Raw genomic sequence first — 25,497 nt, forward strand, 5'->3', positions numbered from 1 at the left:
AACAGTTTATCTGAGGTGCCAGTGACCGTTCTCCCAACGGCCAGTAGATTCATTTACAATAAACAAAAAAGCTTTCCAAAAGATCTAAGAAACTAATAAACATGACCTTTTTTTTTTTCAAACTTCGCCAAAAAAAAAAAAAAAAGATTATAAGAAAGATAGATATATTGTAGATAAAGATAAATAAATATGATAAATATAGCGGTGTTAGTACGCCGCTAAATACATTTAGATTTTTTAAAAATGTAATTAATAAATTATTTAAATTAAATTCATAAAACATTAAACAATACATTACTATCGCAATCAAAATACATCTAATAATTAGCGCTGTCAAATTGATTAATCATGATTAATCACATCGAACAAACGTTTGTGTTTATATAATATATGTGTGACGTGTGTGTGTATAAACGTATATATAAGAAAGATAAATATATTGTAGATAAAGATAAATAAATATAAATGATAAATATAATTCTATATAAATATTAATTTAATAATTATATATATATATATATATATATATATATATATATATATATATATATATATATATATATTAGGGCTGTCAAAAGATTAATCACGATTAATCGCATCCAAAATAAAAGTTTGTGTTTACATAATATATGTGTGTGTACTGTGTATAATTATTTTGTTTATATAAATACACACACATGCATGTATATATTTAAGAAATATTTGCATACATATACTGTATATATATTTATATAATTTATATTATTTATAAATATATTTTTTTATATATATATAAATAACACATTTTTCTTAAATATATACATGCATGTGTGTGTGTTTATATATACAAATTTAATTATACACAGTACACACACATATATTATTAAAAACAAACTTTTATTTTGGATGCGATTAATCGTGATTAATCTTTTGACAGCCCTAATATATATATATATATATATATATATATATATATATATATATATATAACATTTATTTTGTGTAGTATGTTTCCCTAGCGTCTTTGGGTCTTGTCAAGGTTTTTTTTTTGTTTTTGTTTTTTTTTCTACCTTTTCTGAAATGCTGAATTACAATCATGGAAAATACTGCAACGTCTCTTGCAAGTGCTGAATGAAACCAGACACCACTTATTAAACACATCCTAAAATCTGATTTTACACATTATTTATCGATTTATTAATTTAACATAACTCTGATACCTTAAATCATCAATAGTTGGTTGTACTCTTATCACGTTCAATAAAAATCGTGTTTTGATCGGGTCTTGATCGGGTCCGGCATGCCTAATAAATGTGCAGCGGCCCCTTTAAGTGCGACTCCATTTCTCAGCGAAATTTGATCAAAGTTCCTGAAAACCTCAAACGGTCTGAATCCACTCCGAGTTTTTTTTAATGAGTGGAAGACTCTGAAATCTGGATGAACGGAAGAACTTAAGCAGTTCAGCTAATATTAAACACCGAAAGTATCTCCCATAATTATTATTAATTTTCATCTGTTCATCTGAGGTGGGATCAAACCGGACCAGAATCTACAGACATGACGACGAGTGAGTCCAGAATAACAACAGCTCTCTATAACATCACACAACTTTATACACTGTATAACAGTGATAACAATTCATCCAATAACACAAAATAATAATCAGACACAGTAGTTCACACAGCATTACACAGTAATACACGAATCTTCACACAGCACTTGGTCTGGATCTGCTATTTGACGTCTTTATTATTTAGTACTATTTTTGGACTGAAGTCTCGTTTATAATTTAATTAGCTTTTTAAAAAAAACCTAAATTATGAAATTCTTCTTATTTGGTAAATGTTTAACCAGGTCAAAGTTCTCAGTGTAATAGAGTTTAAAGTCCTCATGAACATTAGATCTGATGATTATCAACTTCCTCTTTAACGGAACCCCGACTGATGCACACTATATACTGAGGAAAGTGTAGATAGTCTGTGTGGTCAGTCTGTATGGACTGTGTCTGTGAAAATATGCGTAACATAATGCATACTACATACTTTATTTAAATAGTATATAAAATAATATGCTATGATAAAACCTTTTATCAACTTGAGCAAACAATGAGTAAATGTGCTGAACAATGCATACTACATTCTATTTTCTAAACTAGTATATGACAGGATGAAGTATCGAATAATGAGTAAATGTGTTGAACATGCATAGTATGTTATAAAATCTTTTGCCCATTTATCGCATGAGTAAATGTGTTGAACATAATGCATACATACTATTATTTAAAAAGTATATAAAACAGTATGAAGTATGCTATAATAAAATCGTCGTCAGTTTGATCGAATAATGAGTACATGTTGAACAATGCATACTACATACTATCATTTAAGTATATAAACCAGAATGAAGTATGCTATAATAAAATCGTTGTCAGTTTGATCAAATAATGAGTAAATGTGTTGAACAATGCATACTACATACTATTATTTTAATTAGTATATAAAACAGTATGAAGTATGCTATAATAAAATCGTCGTCAATTTGAAAAAATAATGAGTAAATGTGTTGAACAATGCATACTACATACTATTATTTTAATAAGTATATAAAAAGGTATTAAGTATGCTATGATAAAATCACCAGCTTGATCGAATAATGAGTATATGTATTGATTGAACAATGCATACTACATACTATTATTTAAAAAGTATATGAAACATTATGAGTTAGTATGCTATGATAAACAAAATCTTTGTCAGTTTGATTGAATAGAGGAAACATACTAAACAATGCATAGTACATACTATTATTTTAAAAAAATATGACACAGTATGAAGTAGTATGCAATGATAAAGTTTGATCGAATGAGACAAAACCAGGGGGAAAAAAACTGTTATTTTGCCAAGTGCATTGCATTGTGGGAAACATTATCCCACACAGTGTGCTCCCACACAGTAGATCATCTGCACCGTTTATTTTGTAACTCGTACTGCGCGCAGGGTATACTGCAGGAATAGCACGCTGCCATGCACACTCTCCCCGTGATGCAATTCTTGCTGCATGGTTGCCGCAGCAACAGATCAGAGTGTTGTAGGGGAATCCTAAGCCCCTCCCCTCTGCTGATGTAGGAAGGGAGTGGCTCCGCCTCCACTACTGCGCTAAGAGATCCCCAAGCCCCGCCCCCTGTGCGTATCTTCCTGCCCTGATAAGAGAGTCTCCGTGCCTCTCTCTCTCTCTCTCTCTCTCTCTCTATATATCTATCTGTCCGGTGCAGGCGAAAGCATGTCGGACTCCAGCGCAGCTCCACCGCAGAGCAAAAGCAAAAGCAAAGCAGTCAAGAGAGGCAGTTTACACAGCCGGACCAGCCCGGGTGAGTCTCATTGCAGCAGAGAGACAGACGGGTAGAGAGACAGACAGCTGGGGTGTGATACAGGACCGTAGCTTCAGAGCAGTTCAGGCCGTTTGAGAGTTTCTGCTCTCTCTGTGTGCTTTACACTGAACCTGGAATCAATATGACAATTAATATTTAAAATCATTTTATTTTTATAATAATCTTAAGTGTTTTCTCTCATCACCGGTTTCTAATCATGAAACTTTCAGGCAGTTTTGTTTGTTTCGTCCCCGAACACATCAATATATTAATGACGAATGCGGAGTGCGAGAACGTGGGATTCTGGGAAAATGTTCGTCCAGGCGTGTGATGCGAGAGCTCATGAATTACACAAAAGCATGTGTGTGTGTGTGTGTGTGTGTGTGTGTCCTGCCTCAGAAAATATGACACACGCGTGTGACACGGACGCTTCGTGACGCTCGTAATGGGTTTTAACATTTGGGTTCGTCAGAAAGTAAATAAGTCTAGAATAAGTCGAACGATTTAACAGAAAGAAAAATAATAGGAAATTTAAAAATGTGTCTAAACTAAATAAAATTGAGTGAGAAACACATAATATTTTAAGCTTAACAGTTATCAGTCCAAAACAAAGATGAAAATATTGCAATTTGCAAAACATTTAGATCACAAAACAACTTTGTGTAAAGAAGGTAATCAAATATAATATAATAATAAAAACACAATAATATAATAACAACAATATATGACATGATAGCAGAAATAATATAACTGTAAAACAACACAATATAGTAAGATTATAATTAGATATTTATAATGCATATTATATTTTTACTGTTGCAGTCTAATCATTTACTTAATCTGTCAAAAAGTAACAATCATTTTTTTTTTATTCTACTCGTCAAAATCTACTAAAATCTGATTTATAATGTAATAATACTGTAATTTTCAACTTTTTATTTAGTTAAAATATCATAATTGACTTTTTATGTCACAATTTCAACATTAAGACATCAAAAGTCAAAATTGTTAGTATCAATTTTAGTATTTCATAATTTCGAAGTTTTAACGTCAGAATTTAGAATTTCAGAATTTATTTTCATAATTCATAAAAAACTTTTTAAGTCATAATTTTGACTTGTCGTCTCATAAATAGTACTTATTATGTTATGATTTTAATTTGTCAATTTCAACTTTGTCAATTTTTTAATCTCATAATTGATTTAGTATGTCAATTTTTACTTTTTATGTGACAATGTCATAATTACAAGTTTAAAAAGTAAAAAATTGTGACTTGGTATGTCAATTTTAGTATTTCATAATTTAGATTTTTTTAATCTCATAATTATAATTTTTTAAGTAATGATTTTGACTTGTCATCTCATAAATAGGACATAGTATGTTATCATTTCAATTTGTCATAATTCCAACTAGACGTGCCGGTATTCGGTAATGCGATAAATCGCGGTAATGAATATGCACGATATTGTTATCGCGGGCACTTCAAAATAACGTAAAAAATAATAGGTCAGAATTTATATTTATAGAACGCGCATTAGCTTATTTTCCATCAATACAACCGCTTACACACATGCTGCGCGAAACACGTGCGCACTCTGATGTAAACAATCCCCACATGAAGCACTGTGTGCATGCGGCGCAGTGCGCGCTCTAGTCTAATGTAAACAATCCTCACATGGAGAAGAAGCACGGCGGAAGGAGGAATGCTGCCGACGATTTATCCATAGACAGTAAAATAAAGGATTTATCCTCCTTCTAAAAGCAGGGCTGCCAACTCTACGCATTCAGCGTGAGACTCACGCAATTTACACTTCTCACACGCTCTCGCGCCACACGTCCATTTTCTCACGCAGAGAAAAATCGCGGAGCAAAGAGGACACTGACACCGACAGACTAGACAGAGCATGTTACTTTTGATATGGAAAAAATTATCAGCTCTCAGGTTCTGTCCATTTTATTAGGAAATTCAGACAATAAATACCGTTTTGGCGCTTGTAAATGTGACGTGACCGATCTCTGTAGCGCCTCAGTTCAACCGATCATCAGTTACTTTTTAGCGCAATTTTCCTACGGACAAAATTGCGATTGTTAACTCATGATTTCTGTTCTGTCTGTGCGCACCAATCTTGCACTTCTATCTCCTCCTCAACCAGACCACCTAGAGACTTCGGGTTTTCGGCATTATGTTAAGGCAGGTCTAATCTCGGGAACGCACACACACAAAAAAAAAAAAAAAAATTTTACTATCTCTTAGTGTTGTGATCCCATGACGTCAGAAAATTGCGCTAAAACACTCACTGAGTTTTTATTACTTGTTATTTAAAGATACAGTACAACTTACCGAAAGGTATTTATGCCTCATACATAATATCGATCAATCAGTGTTTTTCAACCAGGAAAGAGGTCAATAAAACTGCAGGTGAACAATTATGTCACAGACCGTTACATTTACCTCAGGAAAGCCATTTAATGACCAACACGTTAGTTGACTAGAAAAAATAGCTATAGAGAGGAGTATTTTGCTAAATATGTGCACTTACATTTGTATTATATTTTTACTTGTGTCATTAATGAAAACCAAATTATATTTAATTTAATTTGTTAATTTTTAACCTTAAATAATACCAGCTGACAGGGCTCTCTGTATGTTTACAGCATTATGTGAGATATATTTTTTCTTGAGAAAAATTAGCATGTAGGCTTATCTACTGTAGCCTACCTAATATTTATCCAAAGAGTCAATATTGAATCAAGATTGAAATCAAATCCCAAAAATTGAATTGAAATCGTGAAAATTGTGTAAAATTCTGTTTAATTACCAAATGTTTTGACAATCACAATTACACCTATTGTGATGCAAGTTGTTTTTTTCTACATCCCCCCCAATCCATCCGTTTCTCTTGTGCAATTAAAATATCATGATAATACCGTATACCGTGATAAAAGCTCAATCAATTAATCGCAGCATGAAAATTTTATACCGGCACATGCCTAATTCCAACTTTGTCAATTTTTGTAATCTCATGATTTAGTATGTCAATTTTTACATTTTATGTCATAACTTTTTGTCATAATTAAAAAGTCACAATTCTGATTTAGTATGTCAATTTTAGTATAAATTTCATCTTTTTAATCTCATAGTCATAATTTTCACTTACATAATAAATATGACTATATTGGCTGTTATATCAATTATTTTCAATTTCAACTGTTATCATTTTTTTAACCTCATATGTATGATTCATTTTCAATGTTTTAATCTCAATTACGTTTCAGTATGTCAGAATTTTGAGTTATATCATATTTTTGAGTTTTCTCATAATTTTTTTTTTTATCTCATAATTAGGATTTAGTGTGTCATAATTTCGAGTTATGTCAGAATTTTGTCTTTTTCAAGTCAAGTCAAAATCTGTTATAAATATTAATATGGTTAAATAAATATTAAAATATGTGTGTAATACTCGGTGAACAGTGAGGAAACTATATAAAACAATAAACAAACCAGGGTGTGTTAGTGTGTTTTAGAGCGCCGTCTGCTGGCTGGAGTGTGTGTGTTGCAGTCATTTTGAGCTGAAGGGTTATAGAGTTTACGGGACAGTTAATCACAGAGATCAACCCCTATCACACACACACACTCACCCGTGACGCCCGCAACTGTGTCTCCTGCAGTTTTCATGCCTTTAAGACAATCTAACACACACAAACCTCTCATTAGTGGCACAATGTGTGTGTGTGTTCAGCCAATCCAGTCACAGCTTCTAAATATGAACCCGCGTGTGTGTGAGTCTTTAAACCTCAGTCTAGACACTTGGTTACAGACAAAAACACAAGTCCAGTCTCTCTGTGTATGTGTGTGTGTGTTTAAGTTCACCTCACACTTTATTCTGCTCAATAACCATCCAGTTACACAGTAAAAGACTGTGAAATATAACAATTTAATATAAATATAAAAAGTGTCATTAAGGGGCGGGGCTTATCTGAAAAAGTTTGCGATTGGTTGTACAGAAATTCGAAGAAAAATGTTTTTATACAAAATTCGCTTAAAAAATGCACAAGCGGCATATATTTCAGCTTGAAACCTGCTGAATGAAACCCTCGTAAGGCAAGTCCATTCGCACGGCGGCCATCTTGGAAACGCCCTCGAGCAGTTTTTTATCTATTTTTATCTTTTTGTCTATTTGAACGCAGACAAAAATATTGGGCTAAAAACACCAAGATATGAACACAGTTTTCAGAAAGTGATACAGTTTTATGAGTTAAGATGACGTTTCTGTCTAGAAACTTGTTACTTTAGCGAATACATTTCTAGATTTCTTGACAAAAAAAGTCACATTATGTTTAAATAAAATTCAAATCAGGAATAAATTCTGACAACAATGGCATCCATCATAAGCTTAAATCACACAAATAAAACGATATTTTTTAGGCTGGTTCAGCGAATATGTCTTCTGGCTCGCGATTGGCTCGTTCGACTGGGAGGCGGGGCTACAGGTGCCATTTTGAGTGCTATGATTTCTCTCGCACCCTTTTAATGACTCTGAATAAACATTCAACGTGATGAGGGTTTTTTTTGTCAATTTTGACTTTTTTATATCTTGACTATATATTTTTATTTGACTATATATCTTAATATATCATAATTTCAATTCAATTTAGATTTTTTCTTTTTAATCTCATAATTATGACTTAGGTATGTAAGAATTTTGACCTTTAAATGTCACAGCTAAGTAAATTTAAATTTTTCTCGTAATTATGAGAGTCAATTTTGACTTCAACTCATAAATATTATGTCATAATTTCAACTTTTTGTCGATTTCAATTTATGTCGATTTTTACTTTTTAATCTCAGAATTAGGATTTATGATGTCATAATTTAAACTTTTTGTCAATTTCAATTTATGTCGATTTTTACTTTTTAATCTCATAATTATGATTTAGGATGTCATAATTTTAACGTTTTGTCAATTTCGATTGATGTCGATTTTTACTTTTTAATCTCAGAATTATGATTTATGATGTCATAATTTGAACTTTTTGTCAATTTCGATTGATGTCGATTTTTACTTTTTAATCTCATAATTATGATTTAGGATGTCATAATTTAAACTTTTTGTCAATTTTGATTGATGTCGCATTTTTACTTTTAATCTCATAATTATGACTAATGGCCCTTTCAGACAGGACGCATTTATTTCAGTGGCTTGCGCCGCGCGAGGACGGTTTGTTGCTGCGTCGACCAAACAAGTGAGGAAAGCAAAATGGATGAACAGCGAGTGTGTGTCGGAATTTCCGTAGCTATACAATACAAGTTTGCGGTCGTCTAGGGACATCAGAAGAAAAGCTGTGTCCTGGAGACATTTCTCAATTCAAGTTGGCATGTTAGATGCTATCGCTAGCTTCTTAGCACGGGACAGAGACATATTTTGCTGCTGACCGAAAGGTGGAACAACTATCAAATGACTATACGTATAAACTCCCGCTAGAAGTGTTGACAACTCCGCCTACTTTTCTCTGGCCAGCGTTGCGCAAATCGCTTTGTATCTGAAGGGCTACGCTGAACCCAGCGGCCAGCGCCGCGCATTCTGCATTCTGTCCTAAAGGGCCGAAGTACGTCAGAATTTTGACCTTTAAATATCCCAAGTACATGTTAAATTTTTCATCTCGTAATTTGTCAGAATTTTGACTTTTAATCGCATAAATATGACTTAGTATGTCATCATTTCGACTTTTCATCTCGTAATTATGATGAAGTATCATCAGAATTTCGACTGATGTCATAATTATGATTTACCAAAGCATGATTTTCTTTCTTATCTGACTATTCCGCACACGTGACTACACTACTTTTGAAACGCTCATTATTGAGTTCAGTTTCACATAGTACACACTACAGTGTATGGACTGCACAGTACGCTAGTGTTACAGTGCTGACGCAGACACACACACACACACACACACACACACACACACACACACACACACACACACAGAGAGAGGTCTGTTCCTGCTGGTCTTCCCAGGATTCCTTTGTAAACGCAGGGCTGGGTTGTGTTTAAACACACAGTGGTGCGTCCCACCACTGACCCCCCCCCCCGTCTCCATCTGCAACGTGGTACGAGCCAAACGTCCCGACACGCACTGAGAGAGAATCAGCTGCAGCGACACACACACACACACTGACACACAGGAAGTGCTTTTATCCTGAGCATCCCAGCAGAGATCAGGTACTGCGTCCCGGGTGTTTATGGGACGTGTGTGTGTGTGTGTGTGTGTGTGTGTGTGTGTGTGTTTGAGATGCATTTAATTTCACTGGACTGAGAGGTTTCAATGGAATGTCGTGGAACGCGTGTCACATGCTCACGGTAAAGTCACATGACGAGAGTGAAACTCTTCAGTGTTCGGACCGGAAAGTTCTGGTTGGCTTTACCTGTGTTTCAGTGTGAATCTCGATGTTACTGCTGGAAGTGTATGAATGAAACGTGAGAGGATGAATGTTTCTGTGTCACCTGTGCTGGACTACACTGAGTGTGTGTGAAGCGTGTGTTTGTGACACTGATGATGGACGAGTGTGTCGTCTGCTGTACTGTCATTAAACTGAGCTTTCTGACAGAAACCACAGAGTAAGATGGTGTATTTCTGCTCCACCAATCAAACTTCAAACAAGTGTTTTGATGTACAGCAGCGCTTGGTTGCTATGCAGTTGCTAGGGTGTTGTGGATGGTTGCTATGTGGTTACTAAGGTGTTCTAAGTGATTGCTAGGATGTTGCTAAGTGGTTACAAGGGCAATTGCTATGGTGTTGTGGCTGGTTGCTATGCAGTTGCTAGGGTGTTGTGGATGGTTGCTATGCGGTTGCTAGGGTGTTCTTGGTGATTGCTAAGATGTTGTTAATTGTTACAAGGGCAATTGCTATGGTGTTGTGGCTGGTGGCTCTGGAGTTGCTAGGGTGTTGTGGATGGTTGCTATGTGGTTACTAGGGTGTTCTAAGTGATTTATAGGATGTTGCTAAGTGGTTACTAGGGCAATTTCTAGGGTGTTGTGGATGGTTGCTATGTGGTTGCTAGGGTGTTCTTAGTGATTGCTAGGATGCTAAGTGGTTACAAGGGCAATTTCTATGGTGTTGTGGCTAGTTGCTATGCAGTTGCTTAGGTGTTGTGGATGGTTGTAATGTGATTGCTTGGATGTTGCTAAGTGGTTACAAGGGCAATTGCTATGGTGTTGTGGGTGGTTGCTATGCAGTTGCTAGGGTGTTGTGGATGGTTGTTATGCGGTTGCTAGGGTGTTCTTAGTGATTGCTAAGATGTTGTTAAGTGGTTACTTGGGTAATTGCTATGGTGTTGTGGCTGGTGGCTATGCAGTTGCTAGGGTGTTGTGGATGGTTGCTATGTGGTTACTAGGGTGTTCTAAGTGATTGCTAAGATGTTGTTAAGTGTTACTAGGGCAATTGCTATGGTGTTGTGGCTGGTGGCTATGCAGTTGCTAGGGTGTTGTGGATAATTGCTATATGGTTTGTTTCTGGGGTGTTCTAAGTGATTGCTAGGATGCTAAGTGATGAGTGTTTACAAGGGCATTGCTTGTGTGATGTGCCTTGTTGCTATGTGGTTGCCAGGGAGTTGTGGCTGGTTTCTGTGCGCTTTCTTCCTGTCTGGCATGGAAAGTCTCGGTGACCTTCGGGTCCCTCGTTTGATGTGCGTCTGTGGAGTGTTTGTATCGTCCAGCAGGAGTAGCTCGTGAGTGAACATCAGCACTGGTGATGATTGTTACTAGCGCTGTAATGAGTGTGTGTGTGTGTGTGTGTGTGTGTGTGTTCTCTGCAGATCTGTGTGGTTCTGCTGAGCAGAGGCCTCTGATGTCCCAGCGCTCTCTGCCTGGCACTCCGGTCACACACAAACACCTGCCCATCGACCTGCGCACATCCATGGACGGGAAATACAAGGAGATCGCAGAGGTGTGTGGAACGTGTGTGTGTGTGTGGAACGTGTGTGTAATATGAGTGTGTGGAACGTGTGTGTGGAACGTTTGTCTGTGTGTGTGTGTGTGTGTGTGTGTGTGTGTGTGTGTGTGTGTGTGTGGAACGTTTGTGTGTGTGAAGTGTGTGTGTGTGTGTGTGTGGAACGTTTGTCTATGTAACATGTGTGTGTGTGTGTGTAATATGAGTGTGTGGAACGTGTATGTGTGTGTGTGTGTGTGTGTGTGTGTGTGACGTGTGTGTGGGTGTGTGTGCGTAACAGTTTTCTGTGTAACGCGTGTGTGTAATATGAGTGTGTGGAATGTGTGTGTGTGTGTGTGTGTGTGTGTGTGTGGAACGCTTGTCTGTGGAACGTGTGTGTGTGTAATATGAGTGTGTGGAACGTGTGTGTGTGTGTGTGTGTGTGTGTGTGTGTGGAATATGAGTGTGTGGAATGTGTGTGTGAGTGGAACGCTTGTCTGTGGAACATGTGTGTGTGTAATATGAGTGTGTGGAACGTGTGTGTGTGTGTGTGTGTGTGTGTGTGTGTGTGTGTGTGTGAGCGTAACGCTTGTCTGTGTAATGTGTGTGTGTGTAATATGAGTGTGTGGAACGTGTGTGTGGAATATGTGTGTATACTATGTGTATACACTGTGTGTGTGTGTGTGTGTGTGTGTAATTTGAGTGTGGGAACCCTGTGTGTAACGCGTGTGTGTAATATGAGTGTGTGGAATGTGTGTGTGTGTGTGGAACGCTTGTCTGTGGAACATGTGTGTGTGTGTAATATGAGTGTGTGGAACGTGTGTGTGTGTGTGTGTGTGTGTGTGTGTGTGTGTGTGTGTGAGCGTAACGCTTGTCTGTGTAATGTGTGTGTGTGTAATATGAGTGTGTGGAACGTGTGTGTGGAATATGTGTGTATACTATGTGTATACACTGTGTGTGTGTGTGTGTGTGTGTGTGTGTGTGTGTGTGTGTAATTTGAGTGTGGGAACCCTGTGTGTAACGCGCGTGTGTAACATGAGTGTTTGTAACGTGTGTGTGTAATATGAATGTGTAACACGTGTGTGTGTGTAACGTGTGTGTAATGCATGTGTGTAACGTGTGTGTGTGTAATATGAGTGTGGGACCTTTGTGTGTGCAACGCTTGTGTAACCTGTGTGTGTAATATGAGTGTGTGTGTTATATGAGTGTGTGTAACGTGTGTGTGTGTGTGTGTGTGTTTGTGTGTAATATGAGTGTGTGTAACGTGTGTGTGTAACAGTTGTGTGTGTGTAATGTGTGTGTGTAATAGGAGTGTGTGTGTTATATGAGTGTGTGTGTGTGTGTGTGTAACGTGTGTGTGTGTGTGTGTGTGTGTGTTTGTGTGTAATATGGGTGTGTGTAACGTGTGTGTGTAATAGGAGTGTGTGTGTTATATGAGTGTGTGTAACGTGTGTGTGTGTGTGTGTGTGTGTGTGTGTGTGTGTGTGTGTGTTTGTGTGTAATATGAGTGTGTGTAACGTGTGTGTAACAGTTGTGTGTGTGTAACGTGTGTGTGTAACAGTTGTGTGTGTGTAACGTGTGTGTAACAGTTGTGTGTGTGTATGGTGTGTGTTGTAGGAGCTGCTGGCGAGGAGTATGACGGACAGTGACATGCGCTGCGCTCCGTACGAGTTTCCCGAAGAGAGTCCCATAGAACAGCTGGAGGAGAAACGCCACCGTCTGGAGCGACAGATCAGTCAGGATGTCAAGTAAAACACACACACACACACACATGCACGCACGCACGCACGCACACACACACACACTCTCACGCACACACAGTCCACTCTGATAACGTCCGCTGGCTCACCCAGATCCCACGTCTGTTGTGAGGACACACACACACACACACACACACACACACACACACACACACACACACACACACACACAGGCTTTCCTCACACACACTGTGTCCTAACCTGGTTTACTAACTCATTTTTCCATACACACTGAAAGTGAGTCTCAGCTAATCTAAATATATTGGATGTTTAATGTACATTATGCGAAGTGTGATTTTGGACCAAACACTTTAATTAATAAATTAATTATTATTAGCGTTAACAGATATAACTTATATTTAAAAAAAATAATTAAATATTAATAATAATCTTTTTTTTCTACACAAAATAACAGACCCAAGTTAAAATTATGTCATATAATTATTATTATTAAGTAAAAAAAAAAAGCAAACTAATTACATACAATAATACAGTAAAATAATATATTAGATAAAAATATAAAATTTGAACAATAATAATAATACATAAATGCATAATAATATATATATATATTTATAAATAATATTTGATAATATTATTTATGTATTATTACTAATAAAATATTTTAATGTATTATTTAAAATAAACGTGTAATTTCAGTAAAGTAAATGTACAGCAACTTTCTCTTCTACATGAGATGCAAACGGAGAACTCGACGTTCGTGATTCCATAAAAAGATTCAGTTCAAAAGAGTCGCTGATGTGTGAATCATTCGCCGCCGGCTGTAGATCGTGGGAAACTCCGAGTGTTTGAACATCACACAACATAACGTGTTTTTCTGAAGCGCTTGTAATCGCTGCACCTGCTCACGCGTTGTGTTTGTGATCTGTGTGAATTCTTTGCTTCCCAAAACACCCTGACAAACAGCAGACGCTCATAAACACACAGTTTGGCTGCGTTTCATCAGTTCGTGTGGGTGTGTTTGGGTTTGTGTCGCTTACAGATGCTTAAACACACACACACACACACACACTTTCTGCTCGGATGGAGAGTTTCAGATTTCCTCGGCTGCAGTTTAAATGAACAGTTCTTTACAGAAATCAATCAGCGTCAGTCAGAGTGATTTATACTCTCTTCTCCTGTGTGTGTGTGTGTGTGTGTGTGTGTGTGTGTGTGTGTGTGTTACTCACTCAAATCTGCTGCTTCGCCTCACGTCCTTCAAGGCTTGAGCCAGAGATTCTGCTGCGAGCCAAACAAGACTTCATGAAAATAGACAGCGCAACCGACCTGGAGTGAGTCTCTGCTTTCCGTCCGTCCGTCTGTGTGTGTGTGTGTGTGTGTCTCAAGGTGTGTGTGTTCATCTACAGGTATATGCAGGACAGTCATGAGGACGCGGTGGACCAGCATCATATGGAGCGCGAGATGCTCGTAGAAAAAGAGTTCCAGCGCGTGTCCATCTCGGGAGAGGAGAAGTGTGGGGTGAGAACGAGAGAAACACACACTTCACACACAGCGTCAGTTAGAATACTGTAATATTATATCAATAATACTAAAACACTGATCAAAACCACCAAAATTAACTTAGCTAATGTAGAAATTACTAATAAAACAAAAACATCTTTATCGGTATTGATTTTTTTTGTACTGGAAAACACAAAACAACTAAAACGTTCTTAAAACAAGATCAATTAAAAGTGTTTCATGCAATATTAAAAATTGTTATGAAATTCACAAATATTCTAATATTAAAATCAGCCGTTCACCTTTAATTTTTTTTTTTTTTTTATTATGATGGAAATTTATATTTCTGTATATACTAATGCATTATAACAAGTTAAAGTATAAATTAACAACAGTTACTTTTTTTTATTATTTTAATTCAAAATATGAATATATACTATAATTGTATGTAAATAATATTAAAGCACTGATCAAAACAATCAATTAAAATTCAATTGAAATGCAATGTTAAATGTACAAATACAGAAATTACTAATAAAAAGTTTAAAATGCATATATATATATATATATATATATATATATATATATATATTATGATAAACTGTAATATTAGAATTATTATAAAATTATTCTACTGTTTAAATCAGAGAATGTTATACATATTTTGTTTTTGCAGGTTATACTTTCATGTCATTTTCACTTTAGATTTAGTGAGGTTTAAAATTAAAACAAGTAACACAAATCTGTTTTGTTAAAGATATTAAATTCTCTAGGTTTTGTTCTCAAATTAATCTTGTTTTAAGGATGTTTAGATATTTTACTGGAAAAACAGGATAAATATAATGATATTCTTGTATACTGATTATTGTATTCCACATTTGTAAGTCTTAAGAAAATTAATAAATCAAGTGAGAATCAATAATATAATTTAATACATTTTCAGCATGTGAATAAATTGATTAAAAAGTCAGTTTTTTATATTTAAAACCAGTGTTGTTGTTAACCAAAACTCTAAAAAATATATTTTTTAACTTATATAAAGCTGAAATTAAATATAAACATTAGATAATTAATTAGAAAATTAGAAATGTTGCCATGGCAGCTAACTGAAAAAACAAGTTGAAGTACTAAAATGACTAAAACTAAAATTATTGTTATTTTTTTCTTTTGCAAAAGCACATAAAGCTTAGTAAAATGTAAGTTAAAAACTGAAAATATAAAAAAGCCAATTCAAAATACTGACATTATAATACTATACAATAATACTGATCAAAACAATAAACAAATTGAGGATGCAATATTAAATTTAGTTAATATAGAAATTATTTTAATAAAATACAAAACAATTCTGTATCATTACTGAACTTACATAAACGCTCTTTTTTTATCTTAAGATATTAAATTCTATTATTTCAAAACATTTAATTTTATTATAGCAAGATATTAAATTCTTTGTTTTCTCTAAGGTTAGTTCTTAAATTTATTATATTAAGATTTTAAATTCTTTTTAAATTCTAGATTAAAAAGAATTTAGATTTTTAAATTAAAAATTTAAAAAGATTTTAAATTCTATTATCTCAAGATATTAAGATATTAAATTCTCTAAGTTTTCTCTAAAGCTTGTTCTTAAATTTATTATCTCAAGAAAATAAATTCTATTATCTCAAGATATTAAATTCTCTAAGTTTTCTCTAAGGTTTGTTATTAAAATTATCTAAATATATTAAATTCTTTTATCTCAAGATATTAAATCCTGTTATATCAAGATATTAAATTCTCTAAGTTTTCTCTAAGGTTTGTTCTTAAATGTATTATCTCAAGAAAATAAATTCTATTATCTCAAGATATTGAATTCTATTATCTCAAGATATTTAGATATTAAATTCTCTAAGTTTTCTCTAAAGTTTGATCTTAAATGTATTATCTCAAGAAAATGAATTCTAGAGCCCGACCGATATGGATTTTTGGGCGCCGATGCCGATACCGATAAAAAAAAGCCAGATACCGATATATCGGCCGATATTATTTATGTGTATATTATAATACAGTAGCAATATTATTTATGTGTATTATAGTACAGTAAGTTTGGACACACTTTACAATTGGTGTGTACAAACTTTTGATGGGTAGTAGAGCCCGACCGATAAAGGATTTTGAAGGCCGATACCGGTACAAATATTTGTTGGTTTTAAAATCCGATATTCCGATATATCGGACGATATTTTTTTATTTTTTTTTCAGAAACGCGCAACAAAACATTAACAAATTTCCCTAACATTAGTTATTTGTAGTTATTTATGAGTTTTAACTAAAATAATATGATAATGCATTTTAAAAAGAAACTTTCTTTTATTGTCACAACAGAACAGAGGAACATCAAAATATATTAAAGTTCTGATAAATAAAATGTATAAAAATACAAACTTAAGATTTTTTTTCAAGACTAAACGTTTAGTCCTTTGAACAAAAACAACAATTTCACATTCAAATTGACAACAAATTCAAATTGTCATAATTTACTCTCTCAAGTTGTTTTTTTCTTCTGTTGAAAATAAGTTATTTGGATGAATGTGGGTAACCAAACAGTTGATGTACCCCAGTGACTTCCATAGTATATTTTTCTCCTTTGGAAGTAAATGGGGACCAGCTACTGTTTGGTTACCCACATTCTTCAAACTATTAATATTAGAAAAATATTAGAAGGAAATTAATACAGTTGGAACAACATTAGAGTGCGTAAATAATGAGATCATTTTTATTATTGGGTGAACTATCCCTTTAAGGACAAGAGGCAATGTGTTTACAATTGCTACTGTCTCTTTAAGAGCTGAGCACGACACGTCTAATGTACACGTATTTGACAAGCAGATTTTCTCTCAATTTTGCCTTCACTTTAGACAACCGACTTTGTTTATGTAAATCTTGTGTGTATTTAACAGTATTAGCACAATAATACTCGAAAGATAACTTAGGCCAGTATCCAGGCGCTGGTAGAAAGGCTTTTAGTGCATGTGAGCTTCACATGTACGCGCTGAGAAACGCACACGTTAGAACAGCGCATCAGCATTTAAAATTAAATGTTTAACCGACAAAGCATTAAAGCACATGCACATTATGAACTGCAGTGTTAACATTTTATGTGAATATAGCCTACGTCGCGTTGTTCCGCTTCACTCTCGGCTTATTTAACCGCAGCAAAACTGGACATGAGTCACGAATTTTGTCATCCTTATTTGAGTTAAGAGAACTGATAGGGATGTTCTTTTAATTGTTATTCAAGCAATGTATGTCTCGTGAGTCGTGACCAACTCACCATGAACACACTTCACCGCTGATCTCACTCGCGGTTCTCTCTGCCCGACTCTGGCTGGATCAGCAGGTTGCAGAATGTGTGGCGCGTTATACACGAGTGTTGCCAACAGGGACGGTGTAGAGTGCCCTCTGGTGGACAAACTATACAACGCCAACACTCATAACATGGTTGAAGGGTGTTTCGTCCGTTTTTATTTTATTTTTGAAATATTCATTTATCGGCCGTTATAAATGCCGATACCGATAGTTTTGAAAATGCCTAATATCGGCCGATAATATCGGCCTGCCGATATATCGGTCGGGCTCTAATGAATTCTATTATCTCAAGATATTAATTTCTCTAAGTTTTCTCTAAGGTTTGTTCTTAAAATTATTATCTAAATATATTAAATTATATTATCTCAAGATATTAAACACATGTGCATTTAGTACTCAAATACAGTAGTCCTTTATCCTAATTTTAAACTGTCATTGTCTGTAAATAGTCAAATTTTAGCTGATTCTGCAATTTATACCAGGAAAAAGCTGCAAAAACTTTAAAGGCACTTTCACCAAAAACAGTTCCATAATAGAAACCCAACTGTACTCTAAGTTGTTTTTTGTTAAACACTTTATATGCTGTTTAAAAGACAAATTTTCTTCTAAAAGGAAATCAAGATATTTATAGACTGATACTCGTTCAATTACTTTCTCATCTAGTGTAACAATTTGACAAGCATCTTCTGTTTTCCTTGTTTTAAAAAAAGCACATCATTTTAGTAGTTTACTACAAGTCTTAATTTATGAAGATTCTTCCGGATAATTTTAAAAGCAGATTGCAGATCTTCTATGGCACTTGTCAAGGCTGGAGCAGAACAATGCAAAACGGTATCATCCGCATAAAAATTACACTCTGCTTTTGTTACATTCTGACACAAGACATTTATATAAATAGTAAATAAAATGGGACCCGAAATGGACCCTTGGGGGACACCCTTTTGTATAAGTAATGAGTTTGAGGACACACCATCAGCCTGAACACTGTGTTCTGCCACTCAAATAGTTGCCAAACCATTTGACAGCTTTTGGAGACAGTCCAGTATCCAGCAATCTCTGAGACAGGACATGTGGTCAACTGTGTCAAACGCCGTTGAAAGATCTCAGAACAGCGCAGCACAATATTCTTTACAATCAATAGCACTTATGAAATCATTTAACACTTTCATAGTGGCAGTGACAGTGCTGTGTTTTTACCCGACTGCAAATCATTAAAAATGTTTTTTTGTGACTAAATAGTCTTTCAACTGGTCCCTATAAGCCCTTCTAAAACCTTGGCTAAAGCAGATCGCTTAGATATTGGCCTATAATTATTTGGATTTGATCGGTCACCACCCTTTAATAAAGGAGTGACATATGCTGACTTCACTACACTCGGTATTACTCCAGTTTCAATAGTCAGGTTGAAAATGTGTGTCAAAGGTTCTGCAATATGTTCAGCAGCAATATTTAAAAAAGTATGGATCCAAGCATTTGGATTCTTAGCATTTAACTTTATAAGAGCATCATATACCTGCTGCGTTGCAAGAGGAACAAGATCAAAATTGATAGCCACATTTTCCCTAGACAAAGAGTCGTCCTCTTGTCTCCTCTGTTGTGTTGCGTTCTCAAACAACAACCCAGAAGATATAAAGTGCTGGTTTAGGGAATCTAGCATACTTGTCCTGTCTGTAATCATTTTATCAATCAGCAGAAGACAGTGATTTTATAACTTTCCAAAATGTAGAGGGATTAGCTGATCACATATTTCATTCACATAAAAATCTGATTTTGTGTTACGTATTTGAGAGACACATTTGTTTCTCAGGTGCCTAAAATTTTGCCAGTCTGAGCTATTTTTGCATTTCTTTGCCACCGACCAAGCAAGATCATGCTCATGAATCATACCAGACAATTTCTCTGAAAACCACGGATTATCACGGCCTTTCATCTTATATTTCCTAAAAGGAGCATGCTTGTTTATAATGTCCAAAAATAGCGATTTTAAATATTTCAGCACTATTTCGGGATCAGATTCACTCTGGTCCAGTCTCAAAGATTAAGATCAATAAAAAAAGCTTGTTCACAGAACGACTTCAGATTTCTCTTAATTATAATACGCGGTTTACATTTCGATACCCTGGAATCTCTCACACCAGCAATAACGCAGTGATCACTCATATCATTTGCAAAAATAGCAGAAGCTTTGTATTTCTGCGGCACATTTGTTAAAAACAAATCAGACTTTTCTGTTTAAATGTTTAGGATTTGGCCTAGTAGGCGAGTCTATAACTTAGATCAGATTCGCTGAGTCACAAAACCTTTTAATTTGATCAGATGCAGGAGTTTGCCAGTCCCAATTTAAGTCACCCATTAAAGCTACTTCGGTATATTTATAGATGACAGACAATCAGACAATGAGGCGCAGAAGGAGGTCTATAGCATCCCGCAACTGTCAGAACATAATTCTGCGATAATTCAATTTTCAACGCTAGCAATTCAAATGGTCTAGGCACAGACTTGGATAATTGTTCTGTTGCCTGCAAACTATTTTTTATGTAGATCGCCACTCCTCCACCTTTAGCACGACGATCAGTACGAAATAAATGATACCCTCCAACTTAAACTTTGTTTAAGGCAAAATAATTTTGTTAGAGAGGATGTTAAAATCCATTAAAAAACTAATTAAAACAAACAAACACTAAACAGAACAAAGGATAGGCTGCCATCTTGGAAAGTGGGCGGGGCCAAAAAAAGAAAGGATGTGTCACTGTGATTTCCGCTGGTGTGTTCAGGTGCCGTTCACGGATCTGGTGGACGCAGCGAAGTGTGTGGTGAAGGCCCTGTTCATCAGAGAGAAGTACATCGCTCTGTCTCTGCAGAGCTTCTGTAAGACCACGACTCGATCCCTGCAGGAGCTCAACCAGAGGCCGCTGGACCTCAGCGTCTTCGAGGACCTGCGCGGGAGCCCCGTCGACTCAGGTGTGTGACACACACACACACACACACGCATGTCCACAACATAGAACAGAATAGAAAACTTCATTGTCATTGCATTTAAAATACAACGAAATTGCGAATGCCCTTCCAACTATGTACCATACCATACACATTAACATAAATACACACACACACAGATAAACAGAGCTGCACTCATACTCCGCTGTATATTGCCCAAGTACATAATATAATGACAAATGAGCAAAGAATTAAAGCTATGAAATATGGGGTGCAGAGATATTATGTGTGTTAATTCTCTTAATCCAATTACCACAACTCAACCCAGCGCTGACGTGTCTCTCTCTCAGACATGCGCGTTCACATGCCGGTGTCAGAAACACACCCGTACGACGGGCAACACCTGAAGAACATGCCGCCGGACGCCGGATACACCTGTGCGATGGTGGACGGGGTCATTCACGTCTACACCGCGCAAAACCCCACGGACAAGTGAGTTTGGGGGCAGAACCACTGAAAACTTCTTCTAAAAGGGGCTTTCGCACCGGATAGTTGTAGGAACTCGCCACCGGGGTGTTTCCCCGAGAACTAATGGTTCTCTTACGCCGTATCCTAACCAGACACGATGCGATGAGATTCCAGCGACAAATAACATGCGTGTCCACACTAGACGCGACTGCGAGATGCGTCAAAATTAATCAAAACCCACAGCCAATCAGAACAGTGTGTGGGCGGAGTCAGCCAATCAGAACAGTGTGTGGGCGGAGTCAGCAATCAGAACAGTGTGTGGGCGGAGTCAGACAATCAGAACAGCGTGTGGGCAGAGTCAGCCAATCAGAACAGTGTGTGGGTGGAGTCAGCCAATCAGAACAGTGTGTGGGCAGAGTCAGCCAATCAGAACAGCGTGTGGGTGGAGTCAGCCAATCAGAACAGTGTGTGGGCAGAGTCAGCCAATCAGAACAGTGTGTGGGCGGAGTCAGCCAATCAGAACAGTGTGTGGGCAGAGTCAGCCAATCAGAACAGCGTGTGGGCGGAGTCAGCCAATCAGAACAGCCTGTGGGCGGAGTCTCGCGGCACCAGAGAGTAATCCTGACGGCACTCGCAAGAAAATGGATAAGCAGCTACATAAACAAATTCACAAATATTACACCATTTAAACATTATTAAAAACACATAGGCTGAGTTACTAAAACAATCTTTGTCAAAGAATACACTTGTTTGTTCACAGTTTGAACGTTCTTGTTTCCATTTGTTTAATTTCAAGATCTGAGGTGAATTATCCACTGTTGCTTTTACAGCCTCAAAGCTGGAGCACTAAATGATATTCAGAGTCACATGACACTTTGTGTCTTTAAACGCTCGTTTTTTGGGGTCGACAGCTTATAAACACGTATTTCTGGGTTGTTTAGCTTGTTTGCTGTTTTGTGTTTTGTTATAAGTCATAAATGACGAGGAGGCAGCTTCACTCAATACAGAGTCAATGGAGACGGTGGGATTGTTTTCCCCCCCGGTGTGGGCGTGGCCTAAATGTGCTCTGACTCTATTAGATTAGAAACTGTTATACATATAAAGTAGACAGTATTGAACAGTTATTAGCGTATGTCGTGTGTTTGATGTCCAGTGTTGCTGAGCAGAAATACATAATCATGTTTCTCTTGATCTCCTCAAAGTTGCGTTGGATTTTCTCCTCAGCGTAAAGATTAAGAGCTTCATCTATCACTGTTTTACATGTTCGTAGAGTTAGTTTCTATAATCTGTGTGTTTAAATGGCGGGTTCTGGTGTTTCGCGTGCGTTCGGCCAATCAGCGAACACTACCGTCACTGTAGTTCCTATAGCGCTGGTTTAGACCGACTCTGAAGGAGGAGTAAATTAGTTCCTCCAAAAGGAGTTCCTAGAGCTAAAATCATTCCTAGTTCCTGCGGTGCGAACACGCCAAAATCCGGGAACTTCCGCCAATAGTTCTAGGAGCTATGAGAAGGTTCCTCCGGAGCGAAAGCCCCTGAAGAGCTAAATTTAGCTTAGCCTTCTATTGGGGACGTCCTAGAAAGAAGAACTGGATCATGAAGACACACGTGTAGCAAACAACTCAATACTCTAATGAACAACAACACATTATTGGGTTGAATATTGAGTTATTTCATCCTCAGAAATTAGAAAAAATCCATTTAATAGAGACATCTGTAGCTTTATTAGTTTCAGTGATACTTGGTAAAAGGATTCCATTAAACACATCTTTAAGATATAATATCTTTATGTTGTTTCTACATTCATTTGGAGATTTCAACGTAAAAATGATGTATTACATTATAAAAACATATTTTGCACATTTTTACATATTTTAATGTTAGCTGCAATTAATTAGAGTGTTTTAATCGACTGATAGCACTAATTTATGTGAATAAATATCGTAGTTTTACTTTAAAAGTAAATAATAGTAAATTAATTTAAAAAAAGTAAATAATAAAAGAGCCGCACCATGAGGTGCATTCTGGGATCTCTAGTCAGGGTGCAGAATTTCAATTCAAATGTTCATTTAACAAAGTGGAATCTGTGTTATTATCGTTAACTAAAACTATTTAAAAAATGTTCATTTAAAAGAAATATATATAAAAATGTAGTTATTTAAGTTAGAATCAGATCTTGTCAGTGTTATTATTGGCAAATTAAACTTAATTTAGCTGAACATTTCTCACTTTCATTTAGTTTACTTTGAAGAACTAAAATTATTTGAACTAAAACTATCAATAATATAAAAAATGAAAATACAATATTAAATTGGGATAATATTAGAAATGACTAAAGAAATAATGCTGTGTTTTTGAAGAAATAATCTTTAAACGATGTAAATCAGTGTATTTTAAGTTCAGTGTTTAGTATGTAAATTGATCCGTCAGTGTGTGTGTGTGTGTGTGTGTGTGTGTGTGTGTGTGTGCAGGAGCACAGAACTGGACCTGCCGTATCCAGACCTGCAGGAATACATCGGCGATATGAACGTCATGATGGCGCTCATCATCAACGGCCCCGTGTGAGTGACGGATTACCCAGCATGCACTGGGCTCGCTGTACGTGCGCGTGTCTGACATGTCGTGTTCCCACAGGAAGTCGTTCTGTTACCGGCGGTTACAGTATCTGAGCTCCAAGTTTCAGATGCACGTTCTCCTGAACGAGATGAAGGAGCTCGCCTCGCAGAAGCAAGTGCCACACCGAGACTTCTACAACATACGCAAGGTCACACACTTCACCAGTCGTCCAATCAGAGGACACATCCGGAGCTTGAGTTCAAGGGCCAATCAGAACACAGAAAAACTTTAAATAAGTAGAACTAAAAAAAAATGGAAATATCAATTAATAAATCATTAAATCAACTGAGAAATAGATTATAAACATGTGAATGAATAGATTATAGAATCGGCATCTTTAATCATCAAAGATAATTAATATATACATCAAAAAGCAAGTTAAAATAAGAAAATACAATATTAATGGAGAACGTTAGATTTAAATATCCACTGTACTAAAATTATGAATAAAATACTAATTAAATGACTAATATTATAATTAAATATCAAAATAAAATGTTTAAATAAATATTTTAACTAATAATAAATTATAGAATTATACATATAATTTAATTCTATATAAAAAAAATAACTATAATAATGTGCAATATTAAAATATATAGAATATTAAATGTAAGATAATTTAATCAACATTTTGAAAGGAATAATATATAAATAACTATATACAGTATATGTTATTTTTCAATTGTATTTAAATATTTTATATTCATTAATTTAATATTATGTATATTACATAAATATTACGGATAATAATATTATGTATTATGTGTGATATCTAATATTTTCTGAAATAATTAACTATATTAATGTAACATTTTTGAATATTAAAATATATAGAATATTGAATGTAATGATAATTATTATCAAATTTAATTAGGAATTAAAAAAATCTAAATTCATAAATAAGATATATTTAAATTGTATTTTTAAAAGAAAATATTAGATATTATATAAAATATATTTATCTTAGAAAATTATAATATATCAAATAATGCACGTTATTAGAATATTAAAATATATATTATTAGAATATAAGATAATTAATACAAATTATGTTACTAATATAGGAATGATAATAAGAATGAAGATAGTTTTACTGTATAATAAATGTAAATTCTATAATATAATTCTAAATATATTATTATAGAAAGAATATATTAAAAAATATCTAATATATATATATATATACAGTACCAGTCAAAAGTTTGGAAACGTTACTATTTTTAATGTTTTTGAAAGAAGTCTCTTATGCTCATCAAGCCTGCAGTTAAAAAAATAAATAAAAAAAAACAGTAATATTATGAAATATTATTACAATTTAAAATAATGGTTCTCTTTTTTAATATATTTTAAAATGTAATTTATTTTTGTGATGCAAAGCTGAATTTTCATCAGCAAGTACTCCAGTCTTTGGTGTCTTATGATCCTTCAGAAATCATTCTAATATGATGATTTATGATCAGTTATTATCAATGATGGAAACAGTTGTGCTGTTTAATATATTTTTTTGGAATACTTTTTTCAGGATTCATTGATGAGTAAAACGTTAACAGCATTTATTCATAAAAACAGCATTTATTCAAAATAAAAACATTTCTAACAATATAAATCGTTACCATCACCTTTTATCAATTT

General features: G+C 35.2%; 2 protein-coding genes across 5 annotated transcripts in view; one reads left to right on the top strand and one right to left on the bottom strand.

Annotated features, from left to right (window-relative positions):
• Nucleotides 1-25,497, bottom strand: part of LOC307170064 (uncharacterized protein) — a 274,875-nt gene that overhangs the window by 27,327 nt on the left and 222,051 nt on the right. The gene's annotated exons all lie outside the window — the stretch shown is intronic.
• ampd2a (adenosine monophosphate deaminase 2a) overlaps nucleotides 1,337-25,497 on the top strand; it is a 39,905-nt gene continuing 15,744 nt past the window's right edge. Inside the window, exons 1-9 of one of the 4 annotated variants that reach the window (XM_079891050.1) lie at nucleotides 1,337-1,546; nucleotides 11,163-11,293; nucleotides 12,893-13,023; nucleotides 14,259-14,327; nucleotides 14,403-14,514; nucleotides 20,619-20,805; nucleotides 21,132-21,273; nucleotides 23,718-23,807; nucleotides 23,881-24,010. In XM_079891050.1, coding sequence (XP_079747176.1) covers nucleotides 1,537-1,546; nucleotides 11,163-11,293; nucleotides 12,893-13,023; nucleotides 14,259-14,327; nucleotides 14,403-14,514; nucleotides 20,619-20,805; nucleotides 21,132-21,273; nucleotides 23,718-23,807; nucleotides 23,881-24,010 — 1,002 coding nt within the window. In that variant the 5' untranslated portion in view covers nucleotides 1,337-1,536. Of the gene's footprint in view, nucleotides 1,547-3,199; nucleotides 3,347-11,162; nucleotides 11,294-12,892; nucleotides 13,024-14,258; nucleotides 14,328-14,402; nucleotides 14,515-20,618; nucleotides 20,806-21,131; nucleotides 21,274-23,717; nucleotides 23,808-23,880; nucleotides 24,011-25,497 lie in introns of those variants that run through there. The other 3 variants (XM_079891048.1, XM_079891051.1, XM_079891049.1) reach the window with 3 other exon arrangements.

The sequence above is a fragment of the Squalius cephalus genome (assembly GCF_949319135.1).
Source record: "Squalius cephalus genome assembly, chromosome: 13".
In the NCBI taxonomy this organism is placed as follows: Eukaryota; Metazoa; Chordata; class Actinopteri; order Cypriniformes; family Leuciscidae; genus Squalius; species Squalius cephalus.